The 20,636-nt window shown below is 32.9% G+C and overlaps 2 protein-coding genes across 2 annotated transcripts; both read right to left on the bottom strand.

The window, feature by feature from the left end:
- Window positions 1–446: 446 nt before the first annotated feature.
- On the bottom strand, window positions 447–1,106 carry LOC110640640 (ferredoxin). Its single transcript, XM_021792013.2, has one exon. It carries the CDS (start codon window positions 1,018–1,020, stop codon window positions 580–582), a length of 441 nt encoding a protein of 146 aa, XP_021647705.1. The 5' UTR covers window positions 1,021–1,106; the 3' UTR covers window positions 447–579.
- Window positions 1,107–1,547: 441 nt separating this feature from the next.
- Window positions 1,548–9,804, bottom strand: LOC110640639 (transmembrane 9 superfamily member 1). The gene is made up of 12 exons (XM_021792012.2): window positions 9,502–9,804; window positions 7,718–7,910; window positions 7,507–7,611; window positions 6,465–6,482; window positions 6,254–6,351; window positions 5,349–5,501; window positions 5,077–5,211; window positions 4,564–4,730; window positions 4,045–4,139; window positions 3,587–3,960; window positions 2,727–3,000; window positions 1,548–2,036 (listed from the first exon to the last, which is right to left on the bottom strand). The coding sequence occupies exons 1-12, from the start codon at window positions 9,613–9,615 to the stop codon at window positions 1,969–1,971; spliced, it is 1,794 nt and encodes a 597-aa protein (XP_021647704.2). The 5' UTR covers window positions 9,616–9,804; the 3' UTR covers window positions 1,548–1,968.
- Window positions 9,805–20,636: the final 10,832 nt, after the last annotated feature.

The raw sequence follows: 20,636 nt of genomic DNA, 5'->3' as shown, positions 1-20,636 counted from the left end.
TAAAATTTAATTTTAAATGTTATTAAAAAAAAGTAATTAAGAAAAAAATTATTTTAAATATTATTAAAAAAATAATTAAAAATTTTATTTTCATATTTTAATATTTTTATAATTAAAATTTATAAAATTTAATTTTAATTTTTTTTTAATATTCCTTATTAGTATATTTTAAAAAGTGTTTTTTCAACAGCACCTGTATTTGTTGCTTAGGCACATTGCAGCATTCATTCACTTGGTCTTTCATCGACTCCAGTTATTTCAATGGATTACAACCAAAATTCGAGAATTGGGTGAGATAAGACTTGACATGCATCATTTAGAACATTAGAAGTGGAATCGAATTCCATGATTGCACTTACAAATGCACTGTAACAAAGGTTTAATCAGAAGAGTGTGTGTGGGTGTGTGCAAGAGAGAGAGAGAGAGAGAGAGAGAACACCCACATATATAGGAACATTAGTAAGCTAAAAGAGTTCTGTTTGTGACTACAAACTTTAACAAGAAACATAACAATCATGTTCCGAAGAACAAACTAAGCCAAAAACCAACAGACGTAGAAAACAAGAATCTGGGTTTGAATTAACCAGTAAGCTCAGCTTCCTTGTGTGTCTCAACGACAACATCAGACTGAGGAAAAGCAACACAAGTGAGAACCCAACCAGCCTCTATCTGGTCATCGTCAAGGAAGCTCCCATCGGACTGGTCTAAGGTTCCTGCTACAATTTTCCCTGCACAGGAAGAGCAAGAACCAGCCCTGCATGAGTATGGCAGATCAACACCAGCTTCCTCAAAAGCGTCAAGAATATAAACATCATCAGGGCACTCTACTTCCACTTCACCCTCTGGAGTGATGGCCTTCACTTTGTACGTCGCCATTGCCTTAAACCGTCCTCCACGGCTGGATTTCAAGCCGAACATAGCTTGTCCAACATTGGGAAGAGCGCGTAGGCTAGTGACCGACTGCCGGCGGGTGAAGGAGGTGCTGAAGATGGCGCTAGAGAGGGTGGCTGTGGAGGCCATTTCAAGTGTTGGAAGGGTTAGATATGATAGTTTCTTTCTTGGTTTGGGAGGCTAAAGAAGGAGGGCCAGGTGATGTTGATAAATGGGAGGCTCGTGGAGATAGTGTGGTAGGAAATGGAGGGATGAAGTGGCATTAAATCCTATATGCCACGTGGCAACCATTTGTAGCATACATTATCTTTGTATTATCACCACAGAGAATTGTTGAATGTGGTTGCCACAATCCTACGGCCAAGTTTTTCCTGGCGTTATTTTTTAATGAGCTAAAACCAAACTGAACAATTATAACTATTTTATTAATTTCATTTTTCACCAGTTTCAGTGGACATCAAAACCAGTGGTCTAATCATTATGACTTTCGACAATCTTGAAGGTTCTGAAAGCTCTTTTTTATGAGAGCATGAGCCACAAGCTAATCGTTGCATCAAAATTTGTACGTATTTAAAACGTCTACATAATCCAATTTTCATTCTTTCCTTCAAGACATATTTCACTGAATGCCTGCGAACAAATGGAAACAAATGATGTACACACATAAATTTGAAGCACAAAATTCATTTCTTCAAACTTGCCCCTGAGAAGTTTTCTACTGAGAAAGAGGAACAGATAACAAAACAAATTTAAGGGGATTAGGCATCAGTTTTTACATAGGGAACCTATATGTTAAACATGAGGGAAAAAAATTTGATAGGCGTTTGATATACTTTGCTAACTTCACAGATATAAGAACAATCTCTGAATTCTAAATTAATGATTTCACTTACAAGCCGGGGGACAAAAACCAAAAACAATCTCGGGACTTTCCCTAGTCCAGAGAAAGAAGAATACTTCCCCGTCATCAAACATTTTGATCCATTTGTAAGCTTTGACAGATCCCCACTACATAACCCGAGATTGTCTCAACGAGAATGTGCTAGAGGCCCGGGTATCTTTCTCCGCAGCTAAATTTTAGTCACACTTGATGTTTCTGTAGATCCTCCTAACAAACAGATTTGAGCCCAAATAACCGACAGCTCCTGCATACAACAGATAACACAAATTTTTTAAAAGCTCAGAATAGAATTTTTATTGGTACATAGGAGGGTAGCATCACGGGATTTTCAATAAGTTAGCAGCCAATACTATTTGCCATGTACTTAAACCACGCAGTATGATATTCCACATTCTTTAAACTTCATTTGTGATATATTTATATAACATAACTTTTGTAGACTTGTTTTCTGTTTAGACAACCCTAAAACTAATCAACTTAGAGCATAACAATATTTGAGTTCAAAAGGAAGAATGTCATCCGCTGCCAGCGATAGTTAAGTAATTCCAAGGAATGTGTTGCCCAGGGACTAGCAGACCAAGACAAAACAATTAATGCTCTCCTCAAGGCATTAAATATTGCCATTCACTGACAACTAATTGCATCAGCATGCTGTTGCAAGTCACTAGATAAGTGTGATAAATTGGTCCAAAGAACCATATCATGGCCCATATAAGCTAAGCAGACTTTCTAACATTAAATATTGAAGCCTTCACATGCCCTCCCAAGATTAACTAACAAAATGAATAATAAAATCTCCAAGGGAATAACATCTGTTTACCTTGCAAAACAACACAGGTTATTGAAGAAATTAGATTTCAACAAAGAACCAACATAAGGTAATAAACATTAAAAAATTAATCACAATTCACAGGAAAAAGGAAAACAAACTTACCGCAGAGGATTCCTAAACCCAGACAGAACATCAAAGTGTATCCAAAATAGAAGCTCGTTTGGAAGAAGCCAAACATCTTAGTCTTCACATGGTAGTAATATATCGAGTACAAGTACACATAAACAGCTGTTGAGGCAGCAGAGAAGAATGATGTCCACTGCCAGTGATAGTTCTCAGCATTGAGCAAGAAATATGTCCCCACAATTGTTACACAAACAGTGACAATAATGAGTATCAGAAAAACAAGTAGCATAAAGCCATATACATAGTAGACCTGTAAGGCAGCACATGGAGCAAGGTTAGCATACTATTTAAGCACGACATTCCTTAAAACTGTAAGATAAACGAAAAAAGAGTGCCAAGAAATCTGTTAATTAACAACCAGTTATTCTGCATCCCACATACAAACTCTGTAAGCAACACAAGTTCATTACTAGAAGACAGTAGTGCCTTTTGGTAAAAAACCATTAGAACAGATCTTATACTTTCTAATAGTAATTCCAATATACTTCACCCTATATGTAGACAAACAATAAACCTATTTTTTCTTACCTTTATTCTACATTGGTATGACACACAAAGGTCAGACTTAGACAAGTATGCATATATCATTGCAAAATAGAATTCTCATACAAGGTCACAAGGCAAAATACCTTGTGGCAATGACCACACATTTAACATGACAGCTGCAAGCTTTCATAAAATAAAGAAAAGTAAAAGAAAAATGCTCAACAAAATCACGATATGCTTGTAAAGTCTCCTTGAACATCCCAAAGATAAGTATCATTGATTAGCAATCATAAATGTTATTCAGATTTTTTTTTTTTTTTTGCCCAATCAAACAATGCACCAAAATTCACCTTGTAATTCCAGAAGGATGTGAAGACAAAATACATTTCAATGAATATGCTGCCAAAGGGTAATAGTCCTCCCATCAGTGAAACAACAGATGGTGTGAGGTACCATTTCTTCTCAGGGATTGGACGAGGAATAGTCTTCACACGGCATGGATTGTTTGGAGCACCACTCCAATTTCTTCCAACTACTGTGCCAAGAAGAGCCAGGGGGAAGGAAATGAAAGCCCAAATTATGAAAATCACCACCATGGTGCCAAAGGGAATAGCTGCTAAAGACCCGTAAAATATAGCTATTGTGTTTAAGATGAAACCAATCCCAAAACACATGAATGGAAACAGAGTAGCTGTGAGGATCATTGACTTTATCCAATTTTTACCTGGAAACAGAAATGAACCATTAATAAATATTAGAATACACAGAAAATAAATAAATCAGTCAAGTGATGGATAAAAGTGCCTACCGCCATGGCGAGAATACATCCCCCCACTCACATAACCAGTTATGAAGGATGTGAGAGCATAACATACAATGAAAGTAGTGACAATTGCTCCCCTCCTGAGCCACATAAACAGCATTAAAAGTCATAAAATGAAAATAAGGAGATAAAAAATGAAAATTAAATTCTATGATTGAGATAGAAATTCTCTGAAGAGCACTAGAATGGAACCAAAGTACAAAGGAAAGCAATCATACACAAGATAACAGAATCAACAAAATCTATAGTAGAAACATGATATTTAACAGAAATGGGGTGAAAAAGGGCAAGAACCAATACATATCACCATTGAAAAAGATAAGAAATAATGAACAACAATATCAAAAGTAAATGCTATAGCTCCAACCAAACTAACTTTATCAGCTACCTATTCATCAACAATGAGTCAATGACATATAAACCAAATAGATTCCGTAGCATGGGAGAGACACAGATGTAGTTGATAAAGACTTGCCAGTATTTTGGAGTAGTATCTCAACATACCCTATATATAGTGTCCCAACAATTGCCAACAAGATGACAAGAAGCACAAGTAGTGCCAGCTGAGCACCAGTCCCAACAAGAGCTGAAAGAAGAACTAAATTGCGAGGTGGCCGGAAAACATCCCCATGAACAAGTTTCCAACCAGACTCCTCACTAACATCTCTTTCCTGAGAAACATATTTCAATGGTTGCCACAAATTATGGTGTTAAAATCTATTAAAATTTGTTGGCAAACAAAAGCCCCAAAATCCATTCCTCTAAACATATTCAGAGGGGAGATTATTAGATGCAATCGAAGCACATAATTGTAGTGCTCCTTATACTCACATACATGTAAGTCCCTTCATAAATTGTGAAAAAGGATCTCACATGTAAAATAAGGAGCACTAGGTGTATTTAATAATTTCACAATTTAAAGAAGTCTCCACCAATAAGAGAATAAAAATCACAATAAACCAATCAACAAAATATATTATATATATCATAAGAATTTGCATTGAAGAAGAGCATCACCAGAGAATCGAGATCATCATCTTCTCGTGCATATTTGGCATAGTCATTTCTAAGAGTCCGCATCAATATCATTGACACCAAACCAGTGAGAAAGATAACCATCATGAATGAATTGAAAATGGAGAACCAATGGATCTGCAAGTTAGGAGATGCATTCACGACTAAGTGAAAACTCAAACAAATGCAACCCCAAAACTTCCGTCAAAAAAAAATTGCTGAAAGAAGATCATGAAGTGGTAATTCAAATGACCATCAAAGTGAAAGAAATAGACCTGGTGCTCAAAGAAAGGGTAGTCCAAATACACATCAAAACGTCGTGCAAAAGTGACATTAGTTGACATCCATTTGATAGAATATGTCATGTCCAATATTCTACCAGCTTCTAAGGGCTTCGGACCTTCTTGAGTAAGATTGACATGAATAATCTACAAAAAAACAGATGTCAATACCAATGTTGTCAAACCCAGACGGGCCTGGCCAATTCAGCCCAAAAAAAAAAAAAAGAGACAACCCAGCCACTGGTTACACAAGTGGGGTGGGTTTCATTTTTCTTTTCCAATTATTTGTACAAAACGGTGCCATTTAGTGACACTCTGGTAGTCAATGGTCAATCTAGAATGTAGCAAGACTCCATGGGCAAAAAATATAAGATAACTTTGTTTTATATTTTTCAACATCACGGACGCATTTGGGACGTCCATTTTTCCAAAAGATAACTCTAAACTCTTATTTTAGATATTGCAAGTTTATTACCAATTTTTGGATAGTTAACTTTTGGAGAACAATCCACTAAAAATTAAGAAATATTAATTGGGATTAGGGGCAAATTAGACAAGTTGATTAAATATTAAAAGGACATATTTCTTGTATACAAGCTAATATACTAATATAAATTTATAAAAAATTATCATTGCACAACACAATTTTACTATTTATTGAAAGGCACATAGTATATTAATTTAACATACTAAAATTAAGAAAAGGAATTTATTATACATATATAAGATTATTAATCGCATAACATAAATCTAATATTCATTTTTTTTATCAAAGAAATATTTATTGAATAGTATACAGGATGAACAATCAACAGTATAATTGTTGACTCTTTACTTTTGCTGGTTCTCAGACAAAGCCTGAGATAAATAAGTTACATGGGTGTTTCAGAATCACAAACCTGATCTTTATTATATTTGACCAAGATGCTCTTATGTGTGTAAAGGACATGCTTGCCATTATCACTGTTCTTGTCAGGATGCAACTCACCAACAAAGCCTAAAAGATAAACAAGAATATATATTCAAGGATGATTATCAAATTCTTATTGGGAGAAGAGAGATAGGCAAGAGGAGGGGGGAATAATAGAGTATAGTTTGATGAATACACACCCCATAATGGCAGGTCATCTGAACTTGCAATGAAACCATCAGAGATCAAGCAACAAGAGACGTGAGACCGGAAAAGAAATGAGTAAGCACAACGTGATAGCAACAGCGAAAAATAGATGTTCCATCACATAAAAGAACAAAGAAAATATCAAGCAACTTAGGGAGAAACATGCAATCCCCATACATGCAACACATGTATGCAAGTACACAAAAACATGCAACAAAAATATAAATGCAAACCCCCGTTCGTGTAAACATTACAGGTAATGTAGCCAATAAATTAACACAAAAACACCAATCCAATGATATGCAAAAATCCTATTTTATTGTAGTGCTCCAAATAGAAGTTAACAGAAATGGTGAGGCAGACTTTTGCAGGCTGTCTAAAAAGCTTCCATATGTTTGATTCAACTCTCCGTAATGATCAACACCAATCTTCTAATTCAGTGACTTACCATACACTCAAACTATTTTAATTATTTTAGGATCAATATAGCACCAATTTTGAGTACCTCTAATTTAGAATTGCATCAAATGTTGACATTTAAAACTTATTAAACTAATCATCGAACTAAAAGTCTCAAATCCATTAATGGCATTTTTCATTTGGATATTCTTAATATCACATGGCGAAGAATAACGATGCCACATAAGGAAGTCTAAGCTGTTTTGGAGGTAGCTTAATCAGAAAGTGAATCAATGATCTCACTCACATCCTTGCATATTCCATTTTGCAGAATTCTATATTATTTTGCAATTAGATTCAAAGAAAGTATTTAATACTATCATTATATTCATCACCAATGCTATCAACATAATACTGATTCGGCTTTTCTTTTAGACAACGACACTGTAAGATATCATCCACTCTTCAGTCTTCACCACCAATGGTGCTTCACACAGTCTATCAAAGATGCTCCTACCAATAATCAGAGCTTAAATTTCACAGATCTAAGGATTTCTCAAAACAATTTCTTAGATATTCTACAACTGTTGGTCGACATTTCAATAGAAACATGCATCAGAAGTACACGCAACATACCCATGAAGAATTCAAACCAGTAGTTATTCTCAATTGCATCCTTAAATTGTTTGACTTTAGCTTCATCAAGTTCAATTGAACAAATGGTGCCTTTTTCCACATTCCCTGTTAAAAATTAAAAATACATGAATTAAGAAAGAAAAGATATCAAAATAAATATCTAAACATACTCCAACATAAAACTTAAATATGTTAGATAAAAGTTACATACTCAGGAACTTTAAGTCAATCTTGCTATCAATAAGTTCATTTCCTCCTAGGACCTCACCAAGGCCACCCCATTTGTGTGCAGCACTGCCAGACGGATGGCAAAATGGAAGGCTGTAGTAGTTATAGGTTTCTTGTGGATTATTATAAGGGCCAGCCTTATTTACCCAAAGGGTAACTGGGTCATCCGGTTGGTACTGTAAAAAAGGTAAAATTACAAGTGTTAGAAGAGATATAATATAACTATTAATTGATATTGCAATTTGCAACATGTAACATAGTCACGTCTCAGACAAAAATATATAAAACTATACGAAGAAGGAAAAAAAAAAAAGTCATTAGAATAGAACACAAGAAAGATTTGCGTTAGTTGCGACTATTGCATTCACATAAACTTAGGAAAGCCATTTTGATCTTAATCAATAGAGAATGTTGGTCCACTCATACAGCTACAGGAAACAAAATTTAATATTTCATAGGTTGCAGCTGAATGCCATTCACTATAGAAAATTTATCTTTCTTGTGTTTCAAATGGCTTAGTTAATTTTTTAAGCTGCCCTTCTAATCACCAAATGATGTCATAGTCAATTTTACTCCCTTCTCCCAGATTAGAATTCAAAAATCAAAATGAAATAACAAAAAGATGCACCTCACTGGTATACTGAAGAAGGGGAGAAGCAGATAAATAATGTAAAGTCAATATCTCTGATATTCCATATTTAAAGTTGGCAATGTTTTCCAGCTCTTTCCTGAAACAGTTTACCTTAGGGTGCTTCTTCTTATGTTCAATCTAGTCTCAGAATTGCTATGGAACAGGTAATCATTTTAAAACAAAAGGCATTATCCCACTCTACATTCTTAGAGGCAACTGTGATGCAGTGTCCCTTGAACTAGTATTCATACACCATTCATCCACGTCTAAAACAAATTTCAACAGTGAATCCTGATGGACAACATCAGACAAATATTTAGATCCAATCTTAGCCACGCATGGCTCAACGAATGCAAGATACATTGTAGTATTGTCCGTGTTTTCAAGTTAGCAAACAATGGTCAGTCCAAAGAGCTACTCTTGCAAGTTAGCACCGCTATGACACTGTTATCGAAAGGGTATTAAATCAGCTTGAAGCTCCATTCAAAAAGGTCAACTAGGGAGCTAAATCTGGAATAGAAAAACCAAATATGTTCACATCTTTTAATTTTAAAAATTCAATAAGCCGCCAAACTTTTCCTTAACAAAAATTTTACTCCACACCAAAACAATTTTCTCAAAATTCACACCCGTAGATGAGATAGTAATCAGATCCAAGTCACATGAAAAAGTGACAAAACCACCCCACATTTTGCTACTCTAATCATCGTGTTACTAAGTGTGTTACATTATGTGATGTTTAATTGCTTATTGTAGGTTGCGGCACTTTTTCACTTACATCAAGACCTGCTATCACCATTACAAGGTCAAACGCCATAATTTCCAGAAAAAAGTCCAACTTTGACCACAACCACGCTAGTCATTCATGTCTCATTTCTACAAACACGCTCTCTAGCATTCACATGCGCGCGCGAAAACCAAACCGAAAATAGAAAGAATATCTAAGCCATAATCCCCAATATCCATTCATATCAAAATTGAACGATTCAAATCACCATATCCTTACACAATTCAAAAACCATGCAGATCTGAGTCCAAACCACAAAATTAAAAATCCCTAAATTATGAGATCTAGGAGTTACAACTGTGCAACGCGGGGTCAACCAAGGGGGGAGGGGAGGGGTTAGAGTATTTACCTTGTGATCCGCCTCAGAGGCAAGAGCAGTAGAGAGAAGAAGGAGAGAAATGAATGCGAATAGAGGGAAGATGGGGGATCGGACCGCGGTGGAGGAGGAGGAGGAGGCGGACATGGCGATCGCCGTCGACAGCGGGATCTGAGGGTCTAGATTGGGGTCAATCTGAGGTCTCGCTTGGAGCTGTTGGCCTATTTATGAGTTTGTCGCTAAGCTGCGATTTGCCCTTTCTCTTTTAATCAGATAGAGAGAGAGAGCAACGAGCTCGTGCTTAGATTTGCGACATACATGGACTGTGAATTCCTTGAAATAAAATAAATTTTAAAAAACAAAAATTTAAAAAACAAAAATTGATTAATTTTTTTTTTTTTTATCTGTTGATGATGGGCCCTTTTCACCTAGTAGGCCCAATTGTTAATCTGTAATAAAATATATTTTCAAATACAATCTATTATAAAATAAAAAATATATATATTTGATTGATATAATTTAATTCATTAATAATTTGAAAATTTCTGCATTTTTTTTATAATTCATTAATATGTAAATTGTCTTCAAAATAATTAATACAATTGCTTATAAAAAAAATTGTCTTAACATGCATTGCTTTAAGTTGAGATTTTGAGGAGGCATATCGATCGGATGTAATTAAGCGATTTATAGTAAGTTTTTCTTGATATCTTAAATTTAATAATAAACATATTACTTAAAAAAAAATTGCATGTCAAAACTTTCAATTTTTCTTCTGATGAATTAAAAAATTACTAAAATTTTATATTTTATAATTAATTTCAGTTAAAAATGTTGATATAATTAACACAGTCTTCATTTACACAAACGCAACACCTTCTTGGAATTTGGATACTTTAGATTAGAGGATTTGCACATAAAAAAAAAAATAAATAGCAAAAAACAGCCGTATTGATCTTAAAAATAAACAGCAAAGAAACAATAATAAGGCTTTCGGTCAGCATAATATTATTTTATGGGTGTTATTTCTGTAATAATTTTCAAATTAGCTGTGCAAGGAGCGAAGATTCTCACCTTTACCTCCCACCATCAACTTTCGAGTTGACGTGACATCAACCATCAATTCACTTATGAACCAAATTAATGCATCTTGGAAAATTTTAAAGGTCTACTTTTTTCATAGAATTACTGGACTACGCTGCTAGAAATGGTATAGTTCATAAACATATCTCTTTCTCTGATCCTTTGATAGTCCATACTCCACAACTCCATATCATTGCTACTGTGCTACAGGGTCCTTTGCTGCCTTTTCTGGCTATAAATACATAAGTGGACTTGTCTCTTCCCCATTTCTTCTCTCTCTTTCTCTGTGTAGTTTGATTTTCATCTTCATTCTTTCTTTCTTGTCCAAATGTACCAAATGCATCTTTTCACAAAACAATTGAGTTCAACTGATGTTACATCTGCTCTATCAATTCCGCGTGATGCCCTTCAGTTCTTCCCCATTCCTGAAGGAGCTCATAGTATGGAGTTTGAAGCAACAGACATGAGTGGTTATATATGGAGATATCGACTATCAACCCGTTCCACAGGGCCGTATCCAAAGCCCGTTATTGTCCGTTCCCTGTGGCTTCCTTTAGTTAAGCAAAAGGGTCTTGTTCCCAATGACAGGGTAAAGTTCTTTCTGTATCAAAGTGAAGAAAATGGAATACGATATCGAGTGAGAGCCCAGAGAAATATTGTGAGGTTGTTGGGTTCAGACTTTTGGGTTGACGTTGAATATTTGCATCTCTATGGTCTTTGAAGAGATCAACTCATTTACGGACCAAATACATCTTTTCGCAAAATAATTGACTAGACTACATAGTTAGCAATGGCATAGTCCACTGCTTTGAATAAAAAAAGCAATGGTATAGTCCATAAACACATCTTTCTCTTCAAATCCTTTAGCAGTCCCTACAGGTCCTTTGCTGCCTTTTCCGGCCATAAACATGCATGGGGTGGACTTAAACATTCATCTCATTCACATCGCCTCTTCTTTGAAGCAATAGAGAGTTCTATATAGAAATATCGATTATCAACCTGTTCCACTTGTGGCTTCCTTTTGTTGAGCAGAAGGGTCTTGTTCCCAATCTTTCTGGATCAAAATGAAGAAAATGGAAGAGGTCAGAAGAATATTTGGGTTCTGACTAGGATTTGCACCTCTATGGTCTTTGAAGAGATTGGTCCTTTTTTTTTTCGCTGGGTATATATTGTTGTTCCAATTTTGAGTAGAGAGAGCCCTGCAGCTTACTTATAAGCCCTACATATGTATGTGTATTTGCTAAGTTTGACAGGTTGACTGAGGTCTTGACTTTGGTGTATCTTGCTCTCTACTTCTTCTCTTCTTCTTCTTATTATTTTTTTTAAGGTTGTCTATGGTGTTTCTTTTAATAGATTTTGACGATGTACAGTATGTACTATTTTTGAAAGATGGAGATACACATGCTTAGACTTAGTGATAGGAATAGACACTTATTAAAACTATGGCAATTTTAATAAGATCACTATTTCTATATAAGTCACGTTCACACAATATTTCATAATTAAAAAAAATTGATATTAATGCTTCATTTGTTTGAAGGAAATATTTTTTGAAAAAATATTTTTCTTATTCTTTAATATTTGAGAAGTTTAAAAAATTTAATCAGAGTAAAATGAATTATTGATGAACAGAAGAAAATGACTTCTGATTTTTGAAGCTGAAAGTCATTTTCTTAATATAATTTTCCAACTGAGTTTTTATATAAGACAAAATTTATTAATAGAATAATGAGTAGCTACCCTTATTATCATAATTCTCCTAGCTAATTTGTTTTCATTTCTTTCTCTTTTGTTCTTTCTGATTTAAGTATCAGATTAAAAAATAAATTATTTCTTCTCTTATTTTGGTGCTCTCTTGTTGATGAATGTAAAGCCTTTTTGAGAAACTTTAGGTTATCAAATCATGTGACTCATTTGGTTGTTAGAGCTGTAGATTCTGTGTCTGACTTTAAGGAGTGGGATGCCATTCCTGAGTTTATTTGATTTGCTAATGAAGGTGCTGTCATTTATAAAAAAAAAAAAAAATTAAATCCCCAAAGCTAACATGTCGCTATAGAAGAGAACATGCCTTTTCTCTTTCGACCAATATAATAGATATGCTCTTTCTCTCTTGACGTCTTCTTTTATTAAAAGAACTGATTCTCTCTCTCTCTCTCTCTCTCTCTCTCTCTTTTTTCTTGCTCTTAAAATCTCACAAGTCAATTATTCTTACTGATTTTCACTGATTCTTTGGATTATTCTTTCTGATTTTCACTGATTCTTTCTGTTCTGTCCATTTTCTTGCTCACAAATTAATCTCTCTTCTTAAAGAATCTCATATAAAATAAAAGTAGGTCCTGCATGCTTTACCAACCATTTTTTTCTTAGCACTTTTAAGTGGATTGCTCTTTGACAGAAAAGAGTTTTGCTTTGAAGGACCATTAACTATTATACATATATTACATACTATTATAATAAAGACCAGTATGCGATGAACATTATTTTCGCAGTTGATTTCATGATATTGAATTACAAGTTTAGACCTTCTTCTCAGCATGGCATGTGTGTGTATATATAGTTAACATTAAAAAATGGTGCAAAATGATCATAAAAATGATTTTTATTAGTTTGTGATTAAGGTTTAATTGTTGTTGTGATAAAAGTTACATTTTGTATATTTTTTAAATAATTGTGTTTTCTTTTCTATAACTTATTATTATGTCTCCTTCAACATTAGACCTTCCTTACGTGTGGTTGAATTTGGCTCCACCAAAAGTGGAATTGCTTATGTGGTTGGCTTTCCGAAATCGTCTTCCTACTCGTGATTGGCTTTGAATAAATGTCCTTTCTGCAATCAATTTGGTGAAACGGTCAATCTCATCTTCATTCATTTTAATTTCTCGTCAAGGATTTGGAATTTTTTCTTGGGATGGTGTAAGGTAAAATTCTGCTTACTAATTCTCACTGGCTCTGGCTCTGTTTGTTTCACGGAAAATATTTTCCCGAAAAACACTTTCTATAGTTTCTAACGTTTGGAGCTTTCAGAAAAATTGATCAACGAAAAATATTTTCCTGATAAAAAAGAAAACTAAGTTATTTTTTAAGAAAAATGACTTCTATTTTTTAAAACAAAAAGTCATTTTTCATTTTTTAAATTTTAATAGTCTTATTAAAATGTGAATATACTTATACATACATGAAATAAACATATATTATTAATTTAATATTGTAACCAAATAACGAAAAATATTTTCATAAACATATATTATTAATTTAATATTGTAACCAAATAACGAAAAATATTTTCATAGAAAAATATTTTTCGTTATTTGGTTACAATATTAAATTAATAATATCAATTTACTATATAATTATTCCATTTTAACAGTCTCAACATTCATGACTAGGAAAATTAAACAGTTACAAACAACATTCATGACTCAACCCTTTAAATTGGTTACATCATTTTAACTTTCGACTCAAAAGTTTAAATGATAAAATCAAATTATCTTAAAAAGTAATGTTTTGATAAAAAAATAATGTATAACTCACAAATTAATTCGAATCTAATTCAAAATCATTTATATATACATATATGGTGAGTGATGTGTTTTTCATGTAATAATGAATTAAGTGCTTAAATGATAAAAATTATGATCATTTATACCTTGTGCTTGATTACTCATGGCTCATGACCAATTCTCTATACATAATTTGTTAGGTTTTGCAAGTTTAGCTAATAGATTTTTTCAGTTGAATAAACTCATAATGCTTATTTGGCATTGAATTTTTTTTTAATTAAACAAGTATTGGACTAATAATAGATTAAAAAAAAAACTCTATTTACTATAGACTAATTTTATATTATTCACATTACATATGATTATAATTAACTAGATCATAATTTTGTTAAATCTTAATTAAAATCTAAAATTCCTGAATGGGAAAACCCACATGCTATAATGATATTATTCTTTAAAAATGCCCTAGCTACTATATACGTGATAAAATAATTTAACGTCTAAGTTCTAATGCAGCATTAAAAAAATTTATATTTTAGGTAAGCAGTAAGTATCAATTGCCACATAATTTACCATTTGGCTCGTGCCTGACAGACGTATACTGGATAGACATATGGCTGTCTAACTAGTATACACTCGTGCATCCAGCTTTTATAATTTGTTATAAGTTTCTTGGGCACTGATAAAAATTAATTGAGACTTAAAATACAATAAGTAATCATAAAAGATCCTGATAATGTTAATTGCTTCCAAAGAGCAATAAAAATGTAAAAGACCCAGAAATTATGATTTGCAGATATTATTTCAATTGTTAAATTATTGTTATTATAAATTATGCACCACTAAGCGTTATGCTTAGCGCGTTGGTTTTCCATCGCGTAGGTACTGGAGATCAGTCCCATCAGCCGCAGCAGCTGCAGCAACAACACCATTAGTGCACTGACAGAGCTCTGACTAGATCTGCCACTGTCCAGAGTCACCTCACCGATCTTTTGTATTTTGGTAGGGCTCATGTATAGACTAGTATTTTAGTTCATTATGTCTAGTCATGATGTATTTCATTTTAGACTTGTAATTAAACTTTGAGATTGAAATGAAAACTTGTAATTTATTATCTATGAATTTCTATATGAATGCAATAGATGATACTTCATTTTTAGATCTCATAAATAATTGTAAATGATATGATACACGAGAATATGATATGGAAATGTGTAAAATGAATATGGACATGTTAACAGGTGATTAGTGGAACCCACCAGATGCTAATAAAACAGGGGAGGCTCTGTCCGGGTCTCCACAGAAATAAGATATAAAAAAAAAAATTGCTACACATAGAATACATGTTTTAAATGACATCAAAAGTTTACAATAGATATGATAAAACAAGATAGGGTGCTCCGGCACCGAATGTAACACTTCTTGCTCAGCTATACAGTAGACAGGTAAGGGGCGTCACAAGAAATTTAAGATTGTATTTTCCATTTCAAAATAAAGACAAGAATTTACTAGTTTTAGATATAAAATTTGAAATTTAAAATGAAATTAGAATCAAAATTAGAATAGAAACCGTATTAAGATTGTTTAGAACCAAATTGAAACTGAAATCGAAATTGGATTTCAAGTTTGATTCCTAATTAAAAGTGAAATAATTGAAGATTTAATTACGATTTCAATTCTTAGCTAGAATCATATCAGAATTGGTGCGGAATACCCATAAGTACCCACCACCTTTTTTCTTTAGAAACAAAATAAATAAAGAATTGCTCAAATTTAACAAATTTCAAGAAACCTCTCTTCATTTGAGAAAAAGTCATTTTTCAAAACTTGAAAAACTTAATAAAATATAAAGTCACTTATACAAGCATAACATAAACATATACTATTAGTGTTTAACTTTGTAACTAAATAATAAAAAATATTTTTCATATATATATATATATATATATATATATATATATATTCAATTATTTTCTATAAGACAAATGAAGTCTAAATGTAATTTTTTTTTCCTCTTCATTTGAGAAGAGAGTGGAAAATAAAAAAAGAAGGGAAAATAACCACACATTTTATTGGTTTAGTGGGTGTTTATATACTTTAGTGTGGGTAAAAAATTTCCATAATCTCTTCAATTTAAAGAAAAAAGGGGGAGAGACGTGAGGAAAATGATACTAATTAGATGAAACTGCAAGTATACCCTTATATAATTTAAATTTAAATTGATGTTACAAAAGTGAAAGAGTAGAAAATAAGAGGAAATAAATTATTTTTATTTTTCTAAAATTTACTTTTCTTTTCATCTAAACAAATTAAACAATGAAAAATAAATAAAAAGATTTCCTTCTTTATTTTTCATCCTTATTTATCTTTCCTCATAGGATTTCTCTTTAAATTCAAAAGAAAACAACTTATATGTTTGCTTATAATTTTATGACTTTTTATTGTCCAAACCCAGTCCATTATAAAACAAAGATATAAGACATATGGTATATTCTTTGTTCTTCAATTTTTCCCTAAAATATTCCTGGTATAGCATATTAGAAAATTAAAAAGAAAAAAACCAAAGAGCAATTAGAATATAAGATGTGTAACGCCCTCATCATAGGTAGTCCGTACATTTTACTGTTTCGACGATTAATGTTTGAATTTTTTGATGTACATGAAAATTTTTTTTGATAGATTATAATAAATCATAAACATAAGATTTAATTATCACTTTAATAATGAATTTTAAACAAATTAAATTCTCATAAATCTAGAAATAGTACATGATATGGAGTTTGATTAAGTCATACCAATAATTGAGATAGACCATTTAATTCAATAAATTGATTTCTCTTTCTTATCTTTTCTTGATTCACAAATGAAGTTTTAGTGATGAAAAACCTTTCTTGAGATAGCCCTAATATCTTTGATTTTATAAAAGAGAATATATATATATAACCTTATAGGTAAACAGATGACCAGTATATATATATATATATATTTTTAAGATTTAATATGATATTGTAACACCCTCGCTGTAGCAATTCCGTACATTCCACTGTTTCGGTGACCGATGTCGGTTCGGATAGCTAGAACATCTGAAAAATATTTAAACTAAAATGAAAAACCATAATTAACTTAAATATTAATAAGAAAAATTTAGAAAAAATTTTAGAAATAAAATACAACCAAGTTAAATGAGCCGGTGCCCAAGCAATGGGTAACCCAGTGGGAAGTTGCGGTTCTCACAACTAGGAGCCCTAGACCCAAGAGAAAATTCATAAAATAATTTTTGGGACTCCAGAGAAGAATCATTGAGGTTTTTAAGGCATTAGAATGCCAAGAAAATGCTTAGAAAAAATTTTCAATTGGTACAGACAATTTTGGTCTGTTAAGCCAAACGGAGGGCATTTTGGTCATTACGTCTTCAGAGATGATTTTTGGCCGACTTATCTAGTTGAGTAAATAATTATCATGGCACAAAATGTGAATAAATATTGCTAAAAATTAAATTGGAAATGAGTAGAAAAGAAAATGAAAGAAAAATAAAAGAAATTAGGAATTATGACATCATATGATGTCATTAAACACTCTCCACCCAATCACAACTTGACAAACTAATAAAAAGGGATAAAAACTAATTAAAAAGAGACAAAATGAAAAACCAATCTACACTCCCATTTTCAAACAGCTGCACCATAGAGAGAAAGAGAGAGAGAGAGAAGGGGTTCCACCATTAATGAAGCTTGTAAGCTTCATTTTCTCCCTTATCTCACCCCAAAACTCCTAGTTGTCTTTACTAAAATTTCATCTTACACCTTGAGGAAGCTTTAAGTAGCAGAAAATTGAAGAGAGATTGAAGTTTTAACAAGCCAAGAAAGTGGTTAGAAGAGGTTAGTGTTATTTTCTTCCATATTCTTTTAGTAAACTTAAATTTGAGCATGAAAATGGAAAGAATTACAAGAAAAAAATTGAGAAATTATTCATGTTTGATGGAAGAAAAATTTCGATCAGCATGTGTACCTATGGGAATTGATGAATTTAAATGAAATAAAATGTGTTTATTGGAGTTGCTTAGTAGGAATTTGTTATTGGATGTGTTAGATGGCATGGATAGTATGAAATGGACACTTTGGAAATTAGGGTTTGTCAAAAATTAGAGTTTTGCTTATGTAATGGTATGTTAACCTTGTAATGGTCAATTAGTGACCATTTGAATGTGTGTGAGGAGGAATTGAAGTGAGTAAGGATGTTGGAGTTGAACTTAGGCATGCTGCCCTTGGTAACCTGCAGGACTGGTTGTGAGTCCAGCAGGTTTGGGTAGCCATAAATGGAGTTTTATAGGTTCAATTAGTGCAAAGCCAATTGGACATGAAACTAGACACATAATGGCACAACTTTGGTAAAGAATCCCTGCCCAGAAAACCAAACCAAGTTCACCTAAAAATTACCCTAATCCGGGTGACCAATATGCTATCCCTGGAAAATGACTAAATGAACAGTATTTGTTCAAATGGTCATAACTCAGTGTAGAAAAGTTCAATTGAACTGAAATTTTACCATAAAAAAGCTGAGACATAGCCCTACAACTTTCATGAAGAACACAAATCCAAATTCTGAACATAACTTAGTCAAATTGCCAACCAAACTTAGGTTATCAAATCTGGCAGAACCAAATTGCCCAGAAATTCTTGGTACAGGTCAATCTGGCTAGTTATGGTAAAATGACCATAACTTGAGTTACAAAACTCCAACTGGAGTGATTCAAAAAAAGAAATGTAACTAGACACAATAAAAAACAACTTTCATGAAGACAATTTTTTCAAATTCCTACTGTACAAATGACCAATGGTACGGTAAACTTAGTGCTTGAAATCTGAAAATTGTAAAGTAACCAACACTAAGCTTTGAAATGGTATTGGAAATCAATACCAACAAAAATAAAATGCAAAATGTGGTAACTTGGTGAACTTAGGTTCAATAAATTTATTATGAATTAAAAAGTCAACAATTTGAGTGAATAGTAATGTGAATAGTAATACAGAGACACAAAGTGTAAGAACTAAATTAGTAGAGGAAATTAAGGTATGAAATTTGAAATCCATGAAATGTTCATGGATTTCTTGAAACATGAAAAGTAAGTCACCTAATTGATGTGAATAGGTAGTTAGGGCTTATATCCCCATCACAAATAGAATTCATAAAATGCATAAATGAGAAAGGAAAAATGTTTTGAATACAATGGTACATGTGAACCATTGTTTTGAATTGTGATCAATATGAATAACATAATGAATGAATAAATGAACCATATTAATGTATGAATGAGACATTAGTTCTCATTATTGTTGAAAGGAAAAGTACTTTGAGTACAATGATATATGTCGCAAGGTGTTTTGCGGTCGCCTGGACGAACACTCACCGAAGTGGGAAAGAGTGAGGAGTCGCCACCTTAGTTTTGAGGGAAATTAAAGAAAATCATTTGTGAAAATAAATTGAAATGAAACCACTTCAAGACAGAGATTCTAGGTTCGGGGTCCGTAAACGGGTGGGGAAGGTGTTAGGCACCCCACCTCGTCCCTTAATAAGGGTAAGTAGATTTAACTTTGCATCCTTTATAAATTAGTTAGGAGGGCTTGAATGTAAATGTTAATCCTTTTAACGAAAAGGAAAATTTGATTTTTCACTAAATTTGGATTACCCAGATACATAAGTAAATAAGACAACTTTAGTGAGTTACTGTTGTTTGTTAGTTGTGTTAGGAGGGTCATTTTATTAGAATTAGATTTTAGGAATTGGATAAGAACTCTCCTCCAATCTCTTTTGATATTTGTTAAAAAAAATTTTAAGCTTGAGGATCGGATAAGGACTCTCCTCCGACCTCTTTTAAATTATTTGTTAAAATTTTGGGTGGAGAACCGGATAAGAACTCTCCTCCGATCTCTGTTAAATATTTATTAAAATTTTGAATTAAGACCGGATAAGAACTCTCCTCCAATCTCTTTTAAATATTAAAATTTTGAGTTGAGAATCGGATAAGAACTCTCCTCCAGTATCTGTTAAATATTTATTAAAATTTTGGGTGGAGAACCGGATAAGAACTCTCCTCCGATCTCTGTTAAATATTTATTAAAATTTGGGTGGAGAACCGGATAAGAACTCTCCTCCGATCTCTGTTAAATATTTATTAAAATTTTGAATTAAGACCGGATAAGAACTCTCCTCCGATCTCTTTTACTTGAACGGGGTCAAATAAGGACTTTTCCGACCTCTTAAAATCTTACATATTGTGGAAGCCTAAGGTTAAGGGTTTTGACATTCGAAGATTCCGAGGACCAGAAAGAAGGTTCTTTTTAACTCTTTGGCACCTCGGAATTAGACAGGGGACATTAAACCGAACTCTACAGACCTCCTATGTGGTCACCGTGCCAATATCTTTTGATGGGCAATACTCGATCTATTTTGTTTATTTAACTGAGATCCGGTTTTATTCCGCCTTATGGCGTTTTACCCAATTGCCTTTTGTACTAGCCTAGTAATTCAACTTATCCATTTCCCTGACTTATTGTTCAGACCTTTTATTATTTTAAAGGAGCGCTT

Source organism: Hevea brasiliensis, chromosome 14 (genome assembly GCF_030052815.1).
Source record: "Hevea brasiliensis isolate MT/VB/25A 57/8 chromosome 14, ASM3005281v1, whole genome shotgun sequence".
Taxonomy (NCBI): Eukaryota; Viridiplantae; Streptophyta; class Magnoliopsida; order Malpighiales; family Euphorbiaceae; genus Hevea; species Hevea brasiliensis.
This window is presented reverse-complemented; position numbering and strand designations above follow the sequence as displayed.

Excerpts from the sequence above, each read along its gene's own strand:
- LOC110640639 (XM_021792012.2), bottom strand. The coding sequence starts at position 9,615 with ATGTCCGCCTCCTCCTCCTCCTCCACCGCGGTCCGATCCCCCATCTTC. Across the intron at positions 7,612-7,717 it reads GATTGACTTAAAGTTCCTGA|GGAATGTGGAAAAAGGCACC; the intron begins GTATGTAACTTT and ends AATTTTTAACAG. Across the intron at positions 3,961-4,044 it reads GATGTATTCTCGCCATGGCG|GTAAAAATTGGATAAAGTCA; the intron begins GTAGGCACTTTT and ends TTCTGTTTCCAG.
- LOC110640640 (XM_021792013.2), bottom strand. The coding sequence starts at position 1,020 with ATGGCCTCCACAGCCACCCTCTCTAGCGCCATCTTCAGCACCTCCTTC.